This window comes from Pteropus alecto, unplaced genomic scaffold (assembly GCF_000325575.1).
Source record: "Pteropus alecto unplaced genomic scaffold, ASM32557v1 scaffold288, whole genome shotgun sequence".
Classification (NCBI taxonomy): domain Eukaryota; kingdom Metazoa; phylum Chordata; class Mammalia; order Chiroptera; family Pteropodidae; genus Pteropus; species Pteropus alecto.
In genome coordinates this window covers 1,146,321-1,167,864 of record NW_006442124.1, presented here as the reverse complement: position 1 = coordinate 1,167,864, position 21,544 = coordinate 1,146,321, and the positions used below count along the sequence as shown (strand labels likewise).

General features: G+C 39.0%; 1 protein-coding gene and 1 pseudogene across 1 annotated transcript in view; one reads left to right on the top strand and one right to left on the bottom strand.

The window, feature by feature from the left end:
* SLC9A2 (solute carrier family 9 member A2) overlaps nucleotides 1–21,538 on the bottom strand; it is a 72,892-nt gene extending 51,354 nt beyond the window's left edge. The window contains exon 1 of the mRNA XM_015596272.1: nucleotides 21,115–21,538. Within this exon, the coding sequence (XP_015451758.1) occupies nucleotides 21,115–21,403 (289 nt within the window). The 5' untranslated portion in view covers nucleotides 21,404–21,538. The remainder of the gene's footprint in view (nucleotides 1–21,114) is intronic.
* LOC112470096 lies at nucleotides 17,391–17,509 on the top strand (annotated as a pseudogene).
* Nucleotides 21,539–21,544: the final 6 nt, after the last annotated feature.

Sequence of the window (21,544 nt, the reverse complement as noted above, 5' to 3'; positions counted from 1 at the left end):
AGCAGCAGCAGCAGCAGCAGCAGCAGCTATAAAGAAGAACTCTATGGAAATTTTAGAACTGAACAATACAATAATTTAAATAAAAATTATATTGTGTTGCCTCCATGCCAGAATAGAGCAGACAGGAAAAAAATTAGTAAACTAAAAGAGAGAATGACAGAAATTACCTAATCTGAACAGAGAGAAAATAAACTGATAACACAGCCTGACAGAACTATGGAACTACAGCGAAAGGTCTAACATTCATGTCTTAAAAAAGAAGGCAGGTCTGGAAAAGTACTCAAAGAAAAAATTGCTAAAAACTTACCAAATTTGGCAAAATATATAAACCTATAGAATCAAGAAGATGAGTGACCCAATGAAATACACATCAACACATACCATACTCAGACTTGTTAATATATGTATACATCTTGATAGCAGACAAAGAGAAAGGACACCTTTTCTATAGGAGAGAAAGTAGAATGACAACAGATTTCTCATCAGAAACATGGCGGCTATAAGGAAGTCACACAACGTTGTTCATGCACAAAACAAAACACAATGAAACAAAATAAGACTGCCAATCCAGAATTCTATATCCAATGAAAATAACCTTCAGGAGAAAGGGAAAATCAAGGCATTCTCAGTTGAAGGAAAACATTTTTTTTTTTTTTTTTTTTTTTTTGCCAGCAGACCTGTCCTGAAATAATGGTTAAAGGAAATTCTCAAAACTTTCTACAAGAAAATCTTAGAACATCAGAAAGTGAGAAAGAAAAACAGAGTTAAAAAAAAAAGAACGAGTAAATTCTATACATTTCCTTCTCTCTTCTTGAGTTTTCTAAATCAAGTTTGACCACTGAAGCCAAAATTATAACATTTGATGTGGTTCTCAACCTATACAGAGAAAATGTTTAAGACAACACTATTATAAGTGGGGGACAAAAAAAGACATAAGAGGAAGTAAAATTTCTACACTTCACTCAAACTGTTAAATAACTACATCATTAACTGCTACCGGTTATGTCTCTATAATATATAATATAATACCTAGAGGAATGACTAAAGAATACACACAAAGAGACATCCTCAAAAACACTCTAGATAAATAAAAATAGAGTTCTAAAAATGTTCAAAAAACCCAGGAAGGCAGGAAAAGAAAACTGAGAAAGGAAACAGAGGATAAAAAACAAAGTGACAGACTTAAACACATCAATAGCTAATAAAAGATAAATGCTCTAAATGCATCAATTAAAAGACCACTGTTAGCAGAGCTGATTAAAAGTGTGACCCAACTATATGCTGTCAACAAAACTCTCACTCCAAATACAATGATACAAGCAGGTTGAAAATAAAAGAATGGGAAAAGTTACATCATTAAAACAATAATCAAAAGAAAGCAGGAGTAGCTATATTATATCTAATAAAGTAAGCTTCGGAGGAAAGAAAATTAACAGGGAGAGACATTACATAATGATAAAAGGGTCAATCTATCAAGGCATAGCAACCCTAAATGTTTATGCACTGAACAACAGAACTATAAAATATGCAAAACCAAAACTGACAGAAGTAAAAAGAGAAATATACAAGTACACAATTACAGGTAAAGACTTCAATACCTCTATCTTAATAATTGATAGAGTAACTAGACCATCAGTCAACAAGATTTATTTCTATAGAAGATTTCAAACAACAGCTGACTACACATACTTTTCAAGAATCCACAGAACATATATCAAGATAGAACATATCCTGAGCTATAAAAGGAACCTCGATGAACTTAAAAGAACTGAAATCATACAGAGTATATTCTCTCATCAAAATGGAGTCAAACCAGAAATCAATAACACAGAAAATAGGAAAATCTGGAGACTCAACAACATACTTCTAAATAATCTATGGGTCTTCACACACACTAGGATGGCTCTAATCTAAAAGACAGATCATAGCAAATGTTCACAAGGATGTGGAGAAACAGGAATCCTCACACACTGCTGGTGGGAATATAAATTGTATAGCTACACTGGAAAACAGGCTGGCAGTTCCTCAAAATGTTAAACACAGACTTGTCATTTGGCCTAGAAATTTCATTCCTAGGTACATACCCCAAAGAAATGAAAAGCCATCTATACAAAACCCTGTGCAAGGATGTTCACAGTAGCATTATTCACAGTGGTCAAAAGATGAAAACTACCAAAATGCCCATCAACTGATGAATGGATAAACAAAATGTAGCAAAACGGAAAAATAGAATATTTTAGGACCATAAGAAGAAATGACATGCTGACAGGCTACAACATGGATGAACCTTGAGAACATTGTGCTAAGTGAAAGAAGCCAGTCACAAAATCACATATTGTATGATTCCGTTTATATGAAATGACCAGGATAGGCAAACCTACAAAGACAGAAAGTAGATTAGCGATTTCCTAAGGCTGGGGCAACATGGGGAAATCACATAGTCATAGCTAAAGTAAATGGGATTTCTTCTGGGGGATGATAAAAATATTCTAAATTTGAGTGTAGAAATGGCTGTACAACTGTGAATATACTACAGACCACCAAATTGTACACTTTGAATGAATGAAAAATATACAGTCGGCCCTTGAACAACCTGGGTTTGAATTGCACAGGGCCACTTACATGCAATTTTCTTCAATAAATACTATAAATGTATTTTCTCTTCCTTATAACTTTCTTAATAACGTTTTCTCTTCTCTAGCTTACTTTATTCTAAGAATACAGTCTATAGTATATATAACATACTAAATATGTGTTTACTGACCATATATGTCATCAGTAGGCTTCTGGTCAAGGGTAGGCTATCAATGATTAATTTGGGGTGGGGGAGTCAAAAATTATATGCAGATTTTTGACTGTGTGGGGTTTAGCACCCTGAATCCCCACAGCGTTCAAGGGTCAACTGTACTATGTAAATTGTTTCTCAATAAAGATATCATAAAAATAATTTATGGGTCAAAGAGAAAGTCTCAAGTAAAATCTAAAAATACATTGAACTGAACAAAAATGAAAATACACTATATTAAAATGTGGACTCAGTTAAAGTAGTACTGCGAGAGAAATTATAGCACTAAATGCATTCATTAGAAAAGAGAAAAAATCTCAAATTAGATATGTAGCCTTTTACTTCAAGAACCTAAGTAAAGAAGAGCAAAATAAATCCAAAGGAAACAGAAGAAAAGAAATTATAAAGAACAGAAATCAGTGAAATTGAGAACAAAAAATAGAAAAAAATCAATGAAATTAAAAGCTGGATTTTTGAAAAGATTGATAAAATTGACAACCCTCTAGCATGACTGCCAAAAACAGAGAAAACACAAATTATCGATAATTTGGTCATTAAACAGGGGCATCACTACAGACCTCACCAATATCAAAAGACTAAGGGAATACTATGAACAATTCTACACACATACTTGACATCTTAGATGAAACGGACCAATTCCTCAAAAACTCAAATGGCCACAACTCACCCGATGTAGAGAGATAATTTAAATATCTCTGCAACTAGCAGAATAAAATTGAATGTGCAATTTTGAACTCACCCCAAAAAGAAATCTCTAGGTCTAGATGGTATTCTTAGTGAAGTCTGTGAAACAATACCAATTCTACACAATCTCTTCCAAAAAAACAGAAGAGGATGGAATATTTTCCAATCGATTTTATGAAACTGGTATTATTCTGATATCAAAATCAAAGACTGTACAAATAAAGAGAGCAACAGACCAACGTCCTATATTATGAGTGTTGTGATTTATAATAAAAAAATATACATTCGATCTGTTGGGGCCCAGGGCATCTGCACCAAGATATCCCACAATGGCATGTGGATTATTTTGACTTAAAGTTACTTAAGAAACTGCCCATGCAAGAAGAAAACCCTGACCTCTCTGTCCACCTAAAAGGAGATAAACTTCCCATGTGATAGCTGTTCTGCCTACTCCTGAGGGCTCAGAGACAACCTTATCACAAGTTAAAAGAATCCAGAGTCCAAAAGTCTATATACACAAATCTTGTAAGGCCTCTACTGAGTTTTACCCAAGCCCCAAACTTGCTTACATTCCTCTTAAATAAGCACTAACTTTCTTTGTCTTGTCAATTTCTCATAAATTTATTGTTGTTTTTTTTTTTTTGTCAAAAAAGTATAAAAAGATGTCTGGTTGGATTCTTTCTTTGAGCCTTATTTTATGATCCGAGCATCATAATGTGATTCTGCTATGCACAGGTATTAATTTTTTTTTCTTCTATTAATCTAATCTAGTTTAATAATAAAATAACTTTATTTTATTACTAGTTCATCTGTAAGAATGAAAGAAAGGTAGAGATGGGAAGTTCTCTCACCCTCTACAGGTTTTTGACTACTTTCCTGGAATAGAACCATGAACATCCTTATCCTTTCCTAAGTGAAGAGAATAGTAAAGGTGTCTTTTGGTATGTTAATGAGGTGACTTTTGGAATGCCCCCAGGTCACCCAAGGTTGTTGGATGCAAGAGAATCAATCATGTGATTAGAAGGTTAGGACTTTCGGTCCCAAACCTCTGACCTCTAGGCTGAGGGTTGAAATGATTATCAATGGCTAATCATTTAATCAATCTTACCTACATAATAAAGCAGCCATAAAAACCCAAAGGTCTGGTTTGAAGGGCTTCTGGGTTGGTGATTTGGAAAGAATGTTGTCTTGGAAAGAGCATGGAAGCTCTGTGCCCTTTCCCCATACCTTGCCCTATGCACCTCTTATATCTATTTGTCCCTGAGTTATAATCTTTTATAGTAAACTGATAATGCAGTAAGATAATGCAGTAAGTGAGTCTCTCTGGCAAATTAGTCAAACCCAAGGACAGGGTCATTGTAACCTGTAATCTATAGGTGGTCAATCAGAAACACAGGTGACAACTTGGGCTTGCAATTGAAATCTGAAAGGGGTCATGGAGAAATCTTGTGGGACTGAAGCCCTTAACCTGTAGGCTCTGATGCTATCTCTGGGTAGATAATATCAGAACTGAGTAGAATTGTAGGACACCCGGCTTGTGGTCAAATATTTTTTGATGATGTGAGGAAGTAAAAAAAAAAAAAACCCTCCACACACTGGAATTGGGTGCAGGATTTTGCTACAGATGCGAAAATCCTTATCAAAATATTTTCAAAGAATTCAACAATATATATAAAAGAATTATTCGCCATGACCAAGTGAGGTTTATTCCAGGGATGTAAGGCTGTTTGATTATTCAAAAACTAATCAGTGTAATCCATCATATCAACAGACTAAGAAAGAAAAATTACATAATTATACCAACTGATGCAGAAAAAGCTTTTGGTAAAAATTCCACCTCTATCCATGATTAAAAAAAAAAAAAAAAAACACTGCAAAGTAGTAATAGAAGGGAACTTCCTGAACTTGATCAACATCATCTAGGAAAACTTGACTGATTCCAAATCCCAAGTTTAACTATCATACAAAAAAAGTGCCTATGTGGCAGACAGGTAGCCTGCTCTCTTTTAAAATCCCAAGTTGGTGCTCAAGACACATGTGTTGGAGATATGATTGAGCAGCTTATAAATCATTAGATGGAAATATGAGTATACTATGGGAAAATCATAGCAAAAACAATATTTATCCTTTCTAGAAACTGATAACCTATGTGATTACTTCTTTCATTTACTGACCCACAAGCAGTTCCAAGCACCCACATCATGAAGTGTACAAGGGACCAGAGATGCAGCAATAGCCAAGATGGCATGGCTCTGTCTCACGGAGCTTACTGTCTATAGAGACAAAGATGGTCAAAGAAGCTATTACAATGCCATGCTTGGTTTGGAGAGGGAAATGTAAGTCCCAGTGGACTACAGTGCAAGGTCCCTAATCCTATCTGCCCCATCAGGGAAGGGCTCCTTAAGTAAATGACGTTTCACCTGAGAATAAAGAGGAGGCAGAATCTTCAAAGGGACAGTCTTCCAAGCAGAGAGATCAGCGCATGCAAAACTCACTGGAGTGGGCATAAAGTGTGGCCCAGAGGAGGCGTCGCAAGAAATCCAAGAGAAAGGGTGACAGTGACGTGTCCTGGGCTTCATTATCCACAGTTTGGATTTATCCCAAGGTGGTAGGAAGTAATAACACCCAATATAGGCAAGGATATGAAGAAACAGGCATACTTTTCACTTAAGACATTTGCTAAGTATTTTGAGAGGACAGTGAGTGACACATGTGGCTCTCTGCCCTCAGCAGCACGGTGACAATATCTTTAACAGAGTGCTTATTGCCCTGGAGTTCACAGATCTACTTGAAGGTCTGTCTCTCCCACTAGAACCTGTTCACAGGGCTGTCACAGGTTTTACTCACTTTTTCACTCCCTCTCATTGCCTCATTTAGAACATAGCAGGTGGACAAAAATGGCAATAAAGAAAAAAGCACTTAATCTTTCCTTTGATCTGGCTATTCTCCACACCTTCGCTCTCCACCTATGGAGACACACACAATGAACGTGCATCAGACGAGCTTGTTATCACTGGAGCCCTAGAACTTGAAAGTTAATGATCTCGTGTCTCACCTCAGAGTCCACACCTTCCTACTTCTGACTTTTATGTCTCTTTAATCTTTAATTTATTCTTTTATTTCCCAATGGAGGACACAGCCAATTAGCTTATAAATGATTACATTAAGGTTTATACTTATATTACTACTGGTGATATCCACCATCTTTTGATTTCATTAAGGTTGTTAGAGCTATATTGTTCCTCCTCAGAATATTGTCACCAAACACAAAGAAACAAAAATTGTGATTGTATTTATATAAGATACTTTATATAAGTCAAATGTATAGAGATGGAAAGTAGAATAGAGATTACCAGGGGTTGGTTGGGTGGGGGGAGAGGAGAGAGGACAGTTAGTGTTTAATGAGCAGAGTTTCTGTTTGGGAAGATGAAAAAGTTCTGGATATGGATAGTGGTGATGGTTTCACAACATTAAAAATGTACTTAATATCACTGAATCATATACTTAAAATGGTTAAAATGGTAAATTTTATGTTATGTATATTCTTCACTTTCATTTTTCACTTTCCTACTATTCTTACAAAATATTAAGGCAAAGCAAAATGAAATATTGATATAACTGCATAAATACTGCTTAACGAACAAACATGAAAAGATGTTGCTAAAACTGATCTCTGTTAATAGGCCCTGTCACCGGGCATATAGCCCCAAATACTGACTGCTCAGCTGATCCGCAGCCTGTGCACTGGGCTTTTAAAAGGGAACTTTCACAGCGGTGATACAAAAAGAACAAGGCATGGGCTGTTCAAAAATAAAAAGCAAAAAATCAGAATTTTTTGTAATCCAAAAGTAAAATACATAATTTTTGCAAAAATGCACATAGAATATGTCAAAGAAGATAGGAAATTGTTGAGAAAATTATAGTGACATTATATAATCTTCCACAGCACGTGCATGTTTATTATAGCAATACTTCTATGGATTTATTCAAAATAATGCTCAGTGAACAAGAGCACAAGCACAGTTACAATACTGTTTTTATTATATTTTAAACTGTTTATAAGTCATTGAATTTATCTATAGATATATTTTGAAAGGAACATACATCTTATATGGGACCTGAGAACGTACTGGGACTCCAAGACCAGATATTCTTATTTAAATTGACAAAACAGAGAAGTTTTAGTGAGGGTAAACACTTTCATTTCAGATATCAAGAACTGTCAGGACGACATCTGATTTATCCACAGAGTTTACTTTTCATAAACAATGAATGGCTATCAATGGTTAAGAATATGTCACCATTTTTACTTCTTGATTTCCCTTTTTGGAACCTGATCACATTCTGAGAATGGCACACATGTCATATATCATTAACTTGATTATTAGATACTTCCAGTTGATCCTGACTGCATAGGTGTCCCAAACAATAGACTCAGCCCCCTTAAATCTAACCAGGTGCAAATACAGGAGGCAAAATCTCATGTACCATGAAAAAGTCTGCACCAGAGGTTGCAGACTGGCAAGTTGTAGGGCCATCGTGGCCCAGAGCCCTATTTCGTTTTGCTTCTCTGATGTTTTTAAATATTGAGCTAATCTTTAGAAACTTTGAATTTTCACATACAAATTTTCTTGTCTGGTTTATCTTGAAAACTCAGCAGACTGTCAAATAGAAGTGTTTGAGAGGAACTACGCTCTGAGCAAGAATTGAGGGCCTGGCAAGATGCACCTGTCACTTGACCCCTCAGCTCCCAGGGACCTGGAAGGTGAGCAAACAAGCTGAGTCTCTCCAGGCTTCTGCTGCCCACATGGGTCAGTCATAAATGAAGTTCTCTTGGCTGTCACTGAGGCTATCACAGCAGTGAGCACACGGATCTGACTACACTATGAACAACCCCATTGATACAGCTCCTTGTCTTGTGGCTTTGAACATTTCTATAGCCCTCCTATATCTTTATACAGTCTATTCCAATGAAGTGACAATCGCAGGCCCCTACTGCTAGACAGCTACTTCTGTGGCACAAAAGCTCACTATTTCACTATTTCTCCGAGTTATGAAAGAGATTATCATGTAAGAGACTGGCTAATTAACATCTATGTAAAGTATTGTATCATAATTATTTTGCATCCTGATCTCGTGAAAAGCAAATCAATTTCTTCCTTTCCAAGGTAAGTGGTTTGAGGAAAGCCAGTGAAGAAATAATAAACAAACAAACAAACAAACATAGTACTTTTCTGTAAATCACATTTTCCCCTTTTTATTTAGAGTTATTTGTGGTTTTGAATTTTATATCAGATTCGATTTTATATCACTCATCTGCTGTCAAAAGATCGAAACTAATTATGTACTTTTTCATCTTGGCTACTTCCTGCTAAATTAGAATATTTTCCCTTACTCTGTTAATGTGTCACATTCTCTTTTTTGAAGCTTACAGTGCCACAGGCCAGGGGGATGAATTTGAAACATGTCCAATTCTTGCTACCAGCACGCTCAGAGTCTGTGGCAGCCAACTGAAGGAATATCTGAGGTTTGTGTCACATGAATTTTGCAGAATGCTTCATGAGCATTGTGCAACCAAGATGGAATACACACAGCACACGATCAGACAGCCTGGAAATCCTAACTGGCTTGGTTATGATTTCCGGGCTGTCTGATGGTGTGCTGTGTGTATTCCATCTTGGTTCCCATCAAGGCAACGACTCTGCTGCAGGAAATAATGACACTGGACCGAGTTTGAGTACTTCTGCATGTAGTGTGTCTGAGTGTGAAATGTGTTCCTCCCCACGCCAAGTTAAGTCATCCACAGATGCTAGGGGAATTTCTAGTGCAGCCAGGTGGGAAAGAAGATCCACAGTGTAAAAACGCTGAAGGCAGGCAGAGGACACACCGAGTATTCTTGTGTAGAGAAGTCTTTGACTCATGTTTCATGTGTTGTGCAGCATAAAACCGTCACAGAACTTGTTCTGCACTTGGCAAGACTGAAGGTTTAGCGTTTACACGATGAGGCAGATTCCACAGCCTTCACCGGGTTCTAAGCCTGCTCGGCTTTCCTGAGTTTCATCCCCTTGGAGCTCTCGGTCCCCACCTTTTTCTTGTATTCCCGTTTTTTAATAACACCTTTGGAACAGGTTTGACAGAAAAAAAAGATTAGATTTGGAGAAACTGTTCTGATGGTAAAAACTTTCCAGTGTATAGGCACTATTTAGGGAAAAGGACAGAATCCCCCGCCGCGCCTCAGTAGTCAGGTTCTGGCGGCTTTTTCTGAATAAATCTTTGCTTTGTCACGCTCGCTGCAGGAGGGACAGAGGCAGGAGCACTGCCTGGGGGAGTGATGATAAGGTCCTGGTAATACTGTAACTTAGATTCAAAACTTTCCACCCAGGCCAACCGTTGAAAGTTTTTATTTTATTGCCCCCAGGCTAGCTGTTAAATCCTAGGATTTGTCATTCTTTCAACACAAGTGGTAGTAAATGATTTATGCCGATTTTAATTTTGCTGTCTGCCAACTGCTATCGTTATGTTGGAAGGGGTTATCCAAGGAGCTTACCCCACTCACCCCACCATCTTGCACTGGACTTTCATTTTCTGTTTGTTTTTTTTCTTCCTTTAGGAGCCTGCCTTCTCAACAAATTTACCACCTGCTTAAAATAAATAGATCAAAGTATAAGAGGAAAAAACCCACAATTGCCAGTAATTGCTACCTAATTTCATTTTTCAATTAAGTGGTGGCTAACACTCAACTGTAGTCACTAGTTATTTGGAGGGGAAGTACTTGCACACTAGTGGCTTAGACTAAACTGAGAAACAACCCTATTTAGTAAATTACACTATTTTCTGAACATCCGAGAATCATATCATTTTCCTTCACTCTGCCTCCTCTCTGGCTTCTGATTACCAACTCGGTGGTCTCTGCATGTCCACGGGACATCACCTACCCCACCCCACTCACCCTCCACCCACCCCTTGTGTCTGTCAAGACGGAAACGGTTTCAGTGAGTATCAGGATATGCGCGTCTTAAGGATTCCTATGGTTCCACCATCATCACAATCATCATTTCATTAAAATAATGATCAAACCCATTAATATATGTCGTGGAAAAATGGAGGACTGGAGTCCTACCAATTATAGGCATTTGTTCAGACATTTAAAAACAGTAACAATTCCCCTGGTTGTGGCCTCAAAACATAAAATAGAAACATCAAAAACAAATGAAAAGAAAAAGACAAAAAAAAGTCACTGCAGAGGGAGTAGAGTCATGACATAAATTAGCTATCATATTAACCAAATCTCTTTTGCAAAACCAGTAGCACTCATGAGCAGAGCTTGGAATATGAGCTCATGAATGAATAGCAGCAGTAAAATAATAATAATAATAATAATAATAATAACTCTTGTGCAAATTAAAATAGATTCTACACATGAAACAATTGAAAATATAAAACACTATTATTGAGAAAGTAAACATCATTAGTTTGAATTCCATGCCTTCTAAACTCAACAGAGGATAACGAAAACAAAAGACATTACAAGGCCCCCACCCCCAGAGCCTCTACTTAAGGAGGGAGAGGCAGTGAGTATACAGCTGACTAATAAATAAATAATCATATGTCAGATGGTGATAAAAGTGCTGAAGAAAGTAAGCTTGGGCAACAGGACACAAAGAAACAGGTGCTATTTCATGCAGGCATATATATTTTCAAATTCCCTTAAAAATGTGAGCTCCTCAAGCCAGAGGCAGTATCTTCACATCTTTCCAGACAGCTCACAAGAGTGCACAAAGAATGAGGCCATTCTCCAGCTGACACTGAAATTTCATTCAAATGGGAAAGGAGGGACCAGAGTGTCTCATCATTTCTCCTCAGCATTCTAGTGTTTTGATAGAGAAAATGTACACTCAGCCAATTTGTGAATCTCCTTTGGAATACTGGGGATGAAGAGGGCTAGTTGACAGTTTTCACAGCAATAATTACTTTCTACTTTCAGCAGCACTTTGTTTTAAAACTCTCTCCCATCTAGATTCCTAAAGAAACTCCATTTGCACAAAAAGTACAAGGGGACGTGGAAAACATCTACTGAAAAACGCATTTCCCCACCTGTGCCTGAGTTGACATGTCTGTGGACCTTGGTGACACTGAGCAGACTCTGAAGCTCAGGGGATGTGAGGAGGAGGGTCAAGAAGAGAGCCTGCTCCTGCAGGGCATTTCTCACCTACCATGAACCTCACACTCTGACCTCTCCTTCTGCCCCCCACCTGTTATGCCTGGTGGTACATCCTTCACTTTCTAAGACAGGCATCTGCAATAAAACAAAGGGTGTGAACTGCCTTTCTTTTCCATTGCAAGCTAACTTACGGAAGCTGTAAGATGAATTTTTATCTTTATGCAACATTGAACACCAAAATATGTGTGATGTAGAGAGAAACCTACTCCTAACATCAGCAGCAAGAGACAGGAACATCTAGGCAATCTGACAACTCACTATGGAACAGCTGGACAAAATAGACTTTCACGGGATAATGCTATTGTGCTTTGGAGAAGGAAGCAAGACATCTCTTCTTAACCAAGGGCTAACCAAATTCTTGAGGTCTGCAAGATCAGGAAGCTACTATTATGATCCTGTTTTACAGATGAAATAACTGAGGTTAGAGAGGTTTATTAACTCACCCAAAGTCCACAAGTGGTAAGTGGCAGAACTGAGATTTTGAACAGCATAGTTTAAGTTATCAAAATATACATGATAATAGCATATGCATTATAAGTATGGTGACCAAATAAATGGTTATGCAAATAGTATATTTGAGAGTGAAAGGACATGCTATTAATATATGTGCTAGGATAACAAATGTAAGTTGTGGCCATCGTGGACAAACCAGGATGTGTGGCTACCTTAATTACCACATGATTAAATGGAGACGTAACAAAAAGTGTCTCTAGATACTATTTAGTTATTCATTTCCTCAATAATTATTTGTTGAGTACCTACTATGTGCCAGGCACTGTTCTAGGCAGTGGGTCAGTCTCTTCCCTCATGGAGCTTATGATCTAATAAATGACATTTATGAGTGCATATGTCTCTAGGTGCATGTGTACAGGTGCAATTCAAAAAGTGTGTATGTATGTACAATAATGAAGCAGATGTGACATCTCTTCTCCTGTAAATCTGTTGGCTTTAGACTTTGGCCTGTTAAAATTTACATGGTAGCCCAAGTTATATAGGTTGAAACTTTGACCCATGAATCTTTAACATGATAAACAAGTATTTCAAAAGCATTAAAATTCTACATTCCCTAAGTTATGGATGATGGAACGGCTAGACCAAGATTCAGAAATCCCAGACTCGGGTTTCTTCCGAGTGATGCCACCTTGCCTTTCCATTGGCTCTTTCTGCCTTTCGCCATTTACAGAGTGGTTGTGAGCTCAGACTAATCTTGGCTTCAGAGTCACACCTGCTTTCATGTCTTATTTCAGTTGCTCTGTGCAGTGATCCTGTGAAGTCGGCAGGATGTTGATATCATTATTGTCTGATTCTACCATGAAAATCTGACAGTCAAAATGAAGTGAAAAGGGTTGGCATGAGACTCAGGTGCAGCCAGGCCTCGGGCTCCTGGTTAAAAGTACGTGACATAAGATAGATCAAGGTGCTCTGAAGACCATCCACAGAGGACTAGAACTTAACGTTGTCCTCAAGAGGCGGGACAGCAGGGAGAGACACAATAGGTGAAGAAGTACACCAGCCAACGATCTCATCTTTACCACTTGAGAGCTGCAACACCTTGGGCTGGTGCCCTCAGCTCTCTAACCAGGTTTCCTCACTGTTGCGTAAAACTGGGGATAATAATGGTACCTACCACCCAGAGCTACTGTGAGGATTAAATAAGATAATGGGTATAAAGCACTTGGCCCAAATATCTGGCATGGGAGAATGCTCCACCATCATTAGCTATTATTATTTTGTTAAAGAAACCGTGATAGAAGAATTACCCAGTCTCACCCATCTCTACCCTCTGCTGCCACAATACAGGGCCTCACTGGGTTACATTACACTGCTCAGGTTTCCCAGCCTGTGGATCGCTAGGAAACAAGCTCAGGAAGAGAGAGCAGCAAAACTGCCAGTGGCACCGTCACAAAAATATGGCAGCAGAATGACTTTGCTGCACTGTGACTCCACGGGGAATTTTGTATGGATAAGAAAACGTCAGGGCGGGCACGTGTATCTGATTCACTTTCAGTTGGAATTTCTAAATATAATTGTGAATTTGATTTTTCTTCCTGTCTTTCCTATATGAGCCTTAGTATGCCAACACTAAGTAGTAGGATGAAATTCACATTGAAAAGAGGATTCTGTCACAGCCACGTGGAGAGGTTTCAGAGTAGTTCCCACGTCCTCTTCTGGAATTGTTGGAGAGAGGAATACACACATCTTCATATAAGGGATGAATTTTTAAAATCAAGATTAGAAAGGCCTCAGACAGTGATGAACAATGTGCAGGATCATTGCAGGAAGTACATCAATTATGAATCATTACATTTAAAAGATGTAATCGCAAGAGAGTAACCTATAATTGTGCCTGTCTCGTTTAGAATGACAATACACCCATGACTACACATCACTTTAATATAATAAACACATGTTTGTCTTGGCTTAAGTTGCTTTTTCTGCAAGAGTAAAATCTTTGTTGTAAATGATTTCCTCCCTTTCAAAGTATCTCAGATTATCCTTATGAAAACAGCAAACAGATGAAGCAGATATATATTCCTACTTTTACTAATTAAATGAGAGAACCAAGTAGGTAGACTTGCAGGGGTCATAGGACAAAGTTACTAGCAGAGCTGGAATTGCACCAGGTCTTCCCACCTCTAGTCTGGGGACATCTCTCCCAAAACTTAGGCCCAACACTTCTACCACTGCTGAGCTATTCCCCTTCTGTTGAAGTGTGAAAATACAGAAGATAAAGCAAATGCAGAATACTCACACCTTCACATACCAAAGATAGAAAAACTAAAAAAGCATGTATTATTTTTAACCTGCATTCAAGAGAATCCATTATGATATTCTATGAGGAGAACACACACGTGGACTTTGAATATTATATAGAAAGCATTTCTTTTTAAAAGTGCCATGTAAAATGGCATTGAGCCATCTGAACCCCAAACCTCTGCTCACTACAAATATACAATATTAATATCTAACCATGCTTATGGTTTTTTAAGTCTAGGGGGCCAGAAATTAGGAGAGAAATCAAAGCAAGAGACGTACGTAGGTAGGATTTCAAGCCACTGTGAACCAAGAGAATTCCAGACACAGACACTACTTGCCCTGTGTGCTAGGACCTGGCATTTGAACACCTACGTGAGGACAAGAAATCTGACTTCAAACCTGTCAGGAAAGGATTCAGGCATAAATTCCTGACTCTCAAAGAGCTATACTCTTTGATAGATATATAGGTAGGTAGGTAGGTAGATAGATAGATAGATAGATAGATAGATAGATAGATAGATAGATAGATATGGCCATAGCCAGAGAAGAAACAAAAGGAGACATGTCAACACTTTATGGCCTTGGGCAGATGGAAAATTCACCTGTGAAGCATAAAACTCCAAGTCTATACCACATACTGGTATAAGGTCTATATTTATAATACTTGAATCATATAGAAAAAAAAAAGCTAAAAAACTAATACTGAAAACCAATCACTGAAAGTCCGGGTTCCAACAAGAACAACACTCAAAACCATTTTGTAAGAATCTTTCACAACTTAAGGAGAACAGAGCCTACCAAGAAAATGTCCCCTGCTTATGCTAACTCACAATAAAAACTATAATTTATATTAGGAAATAAATATACAAAAGAGAAAGTGAATATATCTGATAAACATAAGAACTGACAACCTAGAAAACTAGAAATAACAGAACGATCAAAAAAACTATAAAATAAATACGGGTTAAATAAATAAAAGAATGAAATGAGGAATAAAAGCTATAATTAAATAATAAGGAGCATGAGCAAAATGCAGACAGACTTGAAAAAGGACCAAAAAAGCTTAAATGCAAATATAATTAAAATAAAAAATCTAATGAGTAGTTTAACCACAGATTAGAAAGACACTGAAAGTAACAGGGTAGGCTAGAAAAAAAGAGCTGATAAAATCACCAAGAAAAAGAAAAGAAAGGAAAAGAGATGAAAAACATAAAACGACATTAAGAAATACGGACGCGTGACAAGTTATTAGCAAAAAATAAAATAAAATAGGAAACAGCAGAATAACCAAACGAAAAACCCTAACTACAAGTAGAGAGAAAAGTCAGATTAATCCCAAATATCAGTGACAGTAACAACATAATTCTCCTTGACGACCTAGGAGGGCAGAAAGTAATGAAATAACATCTTCCAACTGGTAAGTGCTAAGAACTCAACCGCTATATACTCTTATATAGGCATTTAAGAAAATAATCAAACTAAAGACATTTTCAGAAAAAAACTAAGAGACTTTATCACTCAAAGGCCCATCCGCAAGTATCCAGTAACATATTTCAGTAAGAAAGAAACAACCTAGAAGAAAAGAGAAGACACAAGAAGTAACGATGAAAGCAAACTGGTGAGCATGTTTGCAAATCTATGTAAACATGTCTTATAAAAAGTTAAAAACTAATTTAGAGAAGTTAAATACAGACCAGGTCTAAATGACAAAATAAAAAAATTAGAATTCAATCATTGCTGAAAAATCTACCTATATACAAACCATCAAAAATCACTCAATTTTATAAGTGAGATTTTACAACCCTACGGGGAACAAACAAGTTTACAAAAAAGGTTCTTAGTTTACTTCTCAGGGCTTCAAGATATATGAAAAATAAACCATCCCATTAATGATAAATATTATTGGCATTTGTTAAAGTTGATACAAAGAGTAAGTTTTTGGTGAAAAATATTATTTTATAATAATAATATGCTATCTCTTTAAACAGTACAAAAAATATTTCTGTGGGAGAGGGCAGTGATAAAATTCTAGAAAGCACCTGAAATGGTTCTTAGAAAGAATATGAGAAAGAGTTGAAGTCATCCTTCAGACAGAAAACAGGAAGTGCATGGTTGGCCCAGCAGGAAGACATGGAGGCTTTGAGGCAGAAAGGAATCAGAACTCTTAGGTTTATCAGGAACAAACACGTGTCTAAGTATATTCAAAGTGAGATGGGGTTCAAACAATAGGTGAAGAAGACCATGAGCTTCATCCACTGCCCAACCAGCTGGTGAATACACTTTGGGAAAACCAAACATGACAAAGAGAAATAAAGGGCAAGGATAGGTTTTTCCGCAGGCATTGTCCAAAGAAACCCTGGCTTCATATTTCAAAGGCAGAACAGCCTGGAACCCAGGCAAGAAATCTTCATGGACCAAACTGCTTTGTCTTTTGCTAGAATAATAATACAAGTTAATTTCAAGACAACAGGATGGAGGGAAGTGGAAAATTCTTCATCCTAACCCCAAGTTTAAGGGCAAAGGAAATAAAAAGGGTGGAGTTAGGGGGGGTGACACCTGGGAGTGTCAAACAGACCAACTCCAGACTACAAGATAAATGAAGGGGCAGCTGGAGCACCAATGAAGACAAAGAAGAGACATCAGATACTTTAAACATCAGGGGACCCAGTGCTTTGTCGTTGAACCTTGAGTAGGTGTGGAATGCATGCCCAAGTTCGCTCAGCTTAGGACAAATCCCACTGACCCATTTCACGGGCAAGAGAATCAGAGGGGACATCTTAGAACACTCCAGGGAATTTCTCTCTTCTTCATTCTTGGGTATCCATTTTTCTAGGCTGTAGAGCTTCATTCTTGTGTACAGGATTTACCAAGCAAAGTGTGCATGTATAACTGTTAAAAAACAAAAACAAAAACAAAAACCCAGTCTAGGGCCATGCCACCCTGAATGTGCCGGATCTCGTCTGACCTCGGAAGCTAAGCAGGGTCAGGCCTGGTTAGTACTTGAATGGGAGACCACCTAGGAATACTGGGTGCTGTAGGCGTTAAAAAAAAAAACACACAAGTTACTCAAAATATAAATATTCAAAATGAAAGAACAACAAGAGTTCACATGTGTGAGGATCTAAGTGAAAAACAAATTGGGAGATGTTTCTTGCCAAGATTTTAAAAACTTCTCAAAGCTGTACTAAACTTGCTGTGTTCTTTTATTTATTTAATCTACTTCATTTATACATACGCAACATCATCATCACTTTAGGAAACTTTATAACTACAGAACTTTCTTTTTGACCAAATAATAAGGAAGTCGACTTTTCCCAATAATCAGGTAAACCAACAAAAAGTTAAGTTGAATCATTCAACACTCTGACAAATATGCATTCTCTCACTTCTGCTTGTAATATTTCTAAGGCAATATTGTGTTGAAATCTAGAAAACTATTCTGAATTCACCATCGGGCATGATTTTTTAAATTTTATTTTTCAAAGACAGTTGACATACAATATCATATTAGTTTCAGGTGTACAATTTCATGATTTGAACCTCCTACAAATGTTATTAGGAGCCTCCATTTTGGATAACCTGGATTAACCTTGACTAGATTAATCACTCGAAACGTTTCTCCATGTTCTCTGCAGCAGGTAAAGTCAGGTACACTAGGTACATGACATAAAAGTGCCCCAAATAGAAACCACGGCATTTTGCATGAGTTAATATTCCTGTTACTGCACAGCCTCAAGTCTCCTTGTGCAGTTCAATCCACTACCCTCCCCAAATATGAGTAAATGAAGTCATATCAGTACCCAAAATAAGTTTTTCAAGTGCAATAGTTAAAATTGAATTTGAGTGACTAGAAGATTGCTTCATGGGCCATGAAAGTGTCCCAAGTCCCAGGACACTCTTCCAAAAGCCAAACAGAAAATTTTGGTATAAAATATTATTTTATAATAATAATTTAGGGCCTAGTGGAGGCAGGCCGGGGAGATCACTGAGCATTTTCAGGCTTCTCTAGGACAGAGGACAAGGCTGGAGTATATACAGGAAGAGGCTGGAATTGACCCCAAGTACCAGCTTTGGGAACTCTAAAACTATACTTACTGCTCTAAGAACTATACCCTTTACCCACCCATGGCAGTCTCCATTTAGACCGCTCTCTGCTCAGACTCTCTGGCCAGGAAACATGAACATCTGTCTGTTTCCATCTCTGTGCCACCCCAGATGCAGGAAGGAAAGAGGAAATAGTAGCCAGAGAAGTTTAGCATTTGGGGGAGCAAGACAGATCGGGAGAACAGCAAGCATCAGGGAACAACTGGATAAGAAAATTGCCAACAGATAGATCAATACATCTGTGACTTCATACAAGCATAAATGCCTTTTCAAAAATACCACACAATTAATGTGATAAGTTAAAGAAGATGAAGAGATAGTGATAGAAAAAGAGCAAGCGTAAAAAAGCAACCAACCCACAAAACAAGAGCGCTTGGATAAGCTCAGCCTAGAAAAGAAGCAGAGAAATGCAGGAGGCAGCTCAACACAGTGGAAAAGGCACTGCAGTGCCAGGAACCTTCAGGGGCACCGCTGCTACTCTCATTGCTACTCCCACTCATGATGACACTATTTAGTGTTTACTACATGCCCAGCATCATTCTAAGAATGTTATACAGTTCTATTCTCACTGAATGTTTACAGCAAGATGAGCCTCTGGGACAGACACAAAGGTGAGATTATCAGGCAAACCTGGGTGGGTTCTGGCTCACTCACCAGCAAGTTAACCTCCCCACTTCTCAGTTTCCTCATATACAAAGAGGGATAATCACACGTACTGGAATGCTTGTGAAAATTAGACATAATGAAGCTAAGTGCCTACCCACGGCTATTATTAGTGTAATTAATCAGATTAAAATAATCAGGGGTGAAGAAGAGAAGGAAGAGTTGTAATTGAATAGAAATGGCAAGAGAGAAGCAGTCATGGAAATGGGGTACCCTCCCCGCTGCCCGCCCAGTGATGGAGGCTGGGAGCTGGGAGAGTGAACAGAATCTGCATGTGGCTCCCCTCTTTTGTGTGTCTGTGGGCAACTCCTATAAACGCGGAGTTTCAGTTTCCATCTCTACCAAGTGGGGGTATTAATACTCATCCTTCCTACCTGGCAGGGTTGTTATGAGGACCATAGGAGCAGATGACACCTGAGTTCATTATTACAGGCAACCAGTTTATGTAAATGTGCCTACTTGGCTTGACGGGTAGGGAAATCCACTTCCCCTATTCTATCTCTCAGGTGAAATTAAAACACTCAGCCAGGTAAAATCATGGCAAAGCCAGGCAATTACAGGCAAAGTCCTTAAGTAGTATGCACTTCCTTTGGTCACCACTAACAGAATCTAATTAATTTAATCTGACATCGGAAGTCCACTTCAGGCTTACTTACTACCTCCCACAATGTCTACCCTCTCATAAACCATCCCTCTTCTAAGCTTTGCACTTCCCTCCCAATTTACATCTGTGTTTGTGCCTCCTTCAAGAGGGTTTTCTCTTATCTCCAACTGACTTATCCTGGTCATTCTTGAAAACCCAGTTTAAATGCTTCCTTCGCATGAGGAAGTGATTCATGTTATCTTTTCTCAATTTCCAACCCCACTTAGCACTTTCCTGTATTATGGTCACTGGTGCGTATACTATCTCTTGCGCAGATCAGTAAGCTCCTCCAGGTGACAGGCAATGTGTCTTTCCATCTTTTATGAAAACTTGCCTCATCTTATAGAACAGGTCCTTTCAGGGCAAATATATGAAACAGATAATAATGCATAAATTCTTTCGACCTAATAACTTTTTGAATCATTACAACGGTAGTTGACCTATTTTAAGATAAAAGGTATTTAAAATATAAAGTTAAAATAATGCAAAGCACCATATCATAACAAAAGTTTATGTGTATGTCTGTGTGTGTTGGGGATGAGGGGTGAATGAAGGTGAGAATACTTTCTGAGGTTTCTGCTTTCTAAATGAGAGTTAAAGGTTGTTTAAAGAGTGGGTTAATTATTTTTAAAGGTATATCTCATCTCGTTAGCCGCAGTCAGCTAAGAACATGCTTCCTGGAGAGTGACAGCCTCGACCCAAAGGAGGAAGGAGACGGAGAGTTTCGTCCCAGCATCAGGTACTCAGGTGTCCCTGGTCCCCTTCCATGCCCCTCATCAGTCAAGAACATGGCAGGGTCCGCGTCCAGACACTGTCTCTCCCCTCCAGCATCCAGGGCTTTAACCATTTTAGCCTCGGTGCTTGCCCGCGCCTCTCTCCGCGTAAGCGATAGCAAAAATCTTCAGCCCGCTCGCCTCCTCTCTCAGCAAATAGGTCTCGGCTTTGGAGAGAGGGCTGCCTGTCACACGGCGAACCAGGCAGAAGCGAGCAGCAAATCGCTAAGTGTGTATGGTCTAATACTTGGGGCTATTTCAAGATCAATGTCCACTTAAGAACCCAAAGCACGAAAGTGCTCCTCACTGGGTATTTCTTGACCAGAAGTTGCTTTTTCTATCGCCCCCGCCCTGGTCCATGGAGAGACTGGAATGACCCAGAGGTCAACTCTCCAACCCGGACACCTTCCCGAGCTTCCCCTCCCGGTCGCTCCCTCCCTACCCCGCAGTCCTGCTCGCTCACCGATCTTGGCCAGGGAGGCCAGCAGGATCCACAGGGTAATCTCGAAGGGGATCTGCACATGGGGGTAATCCAGGGTGAACACTGGCAACCGGCTCTCCTCAAACGGCGTCGTGCCAGGAGCCACCACGCTCGCGGGGCTGGGCGGGCTGGAGCTGGTGCCCATGGCCCTGGGCGCGCCCAGCAGGGTCTCGGCGAAGGTGCCCGCGGGCCCCGCCACCTGCAGGATCAGCAGCAGCAGTAGCGGCCGTGGAGGCGCCCTCAGGCTCCACCGAGAGCCCGCCGGCTCCATGCGCTCGGCTCCCCGCACGAGTCCTATGCCCGGCCCCCGACGCTCAGCTCATCGCGCCAGTCAACGCCGCCCGCTGGGCCCGCACAGTGCGGGGCAGCGACAGCCGCTGCTCGCCGCCGCCGCCGCCGCTGCCCCGCAGCT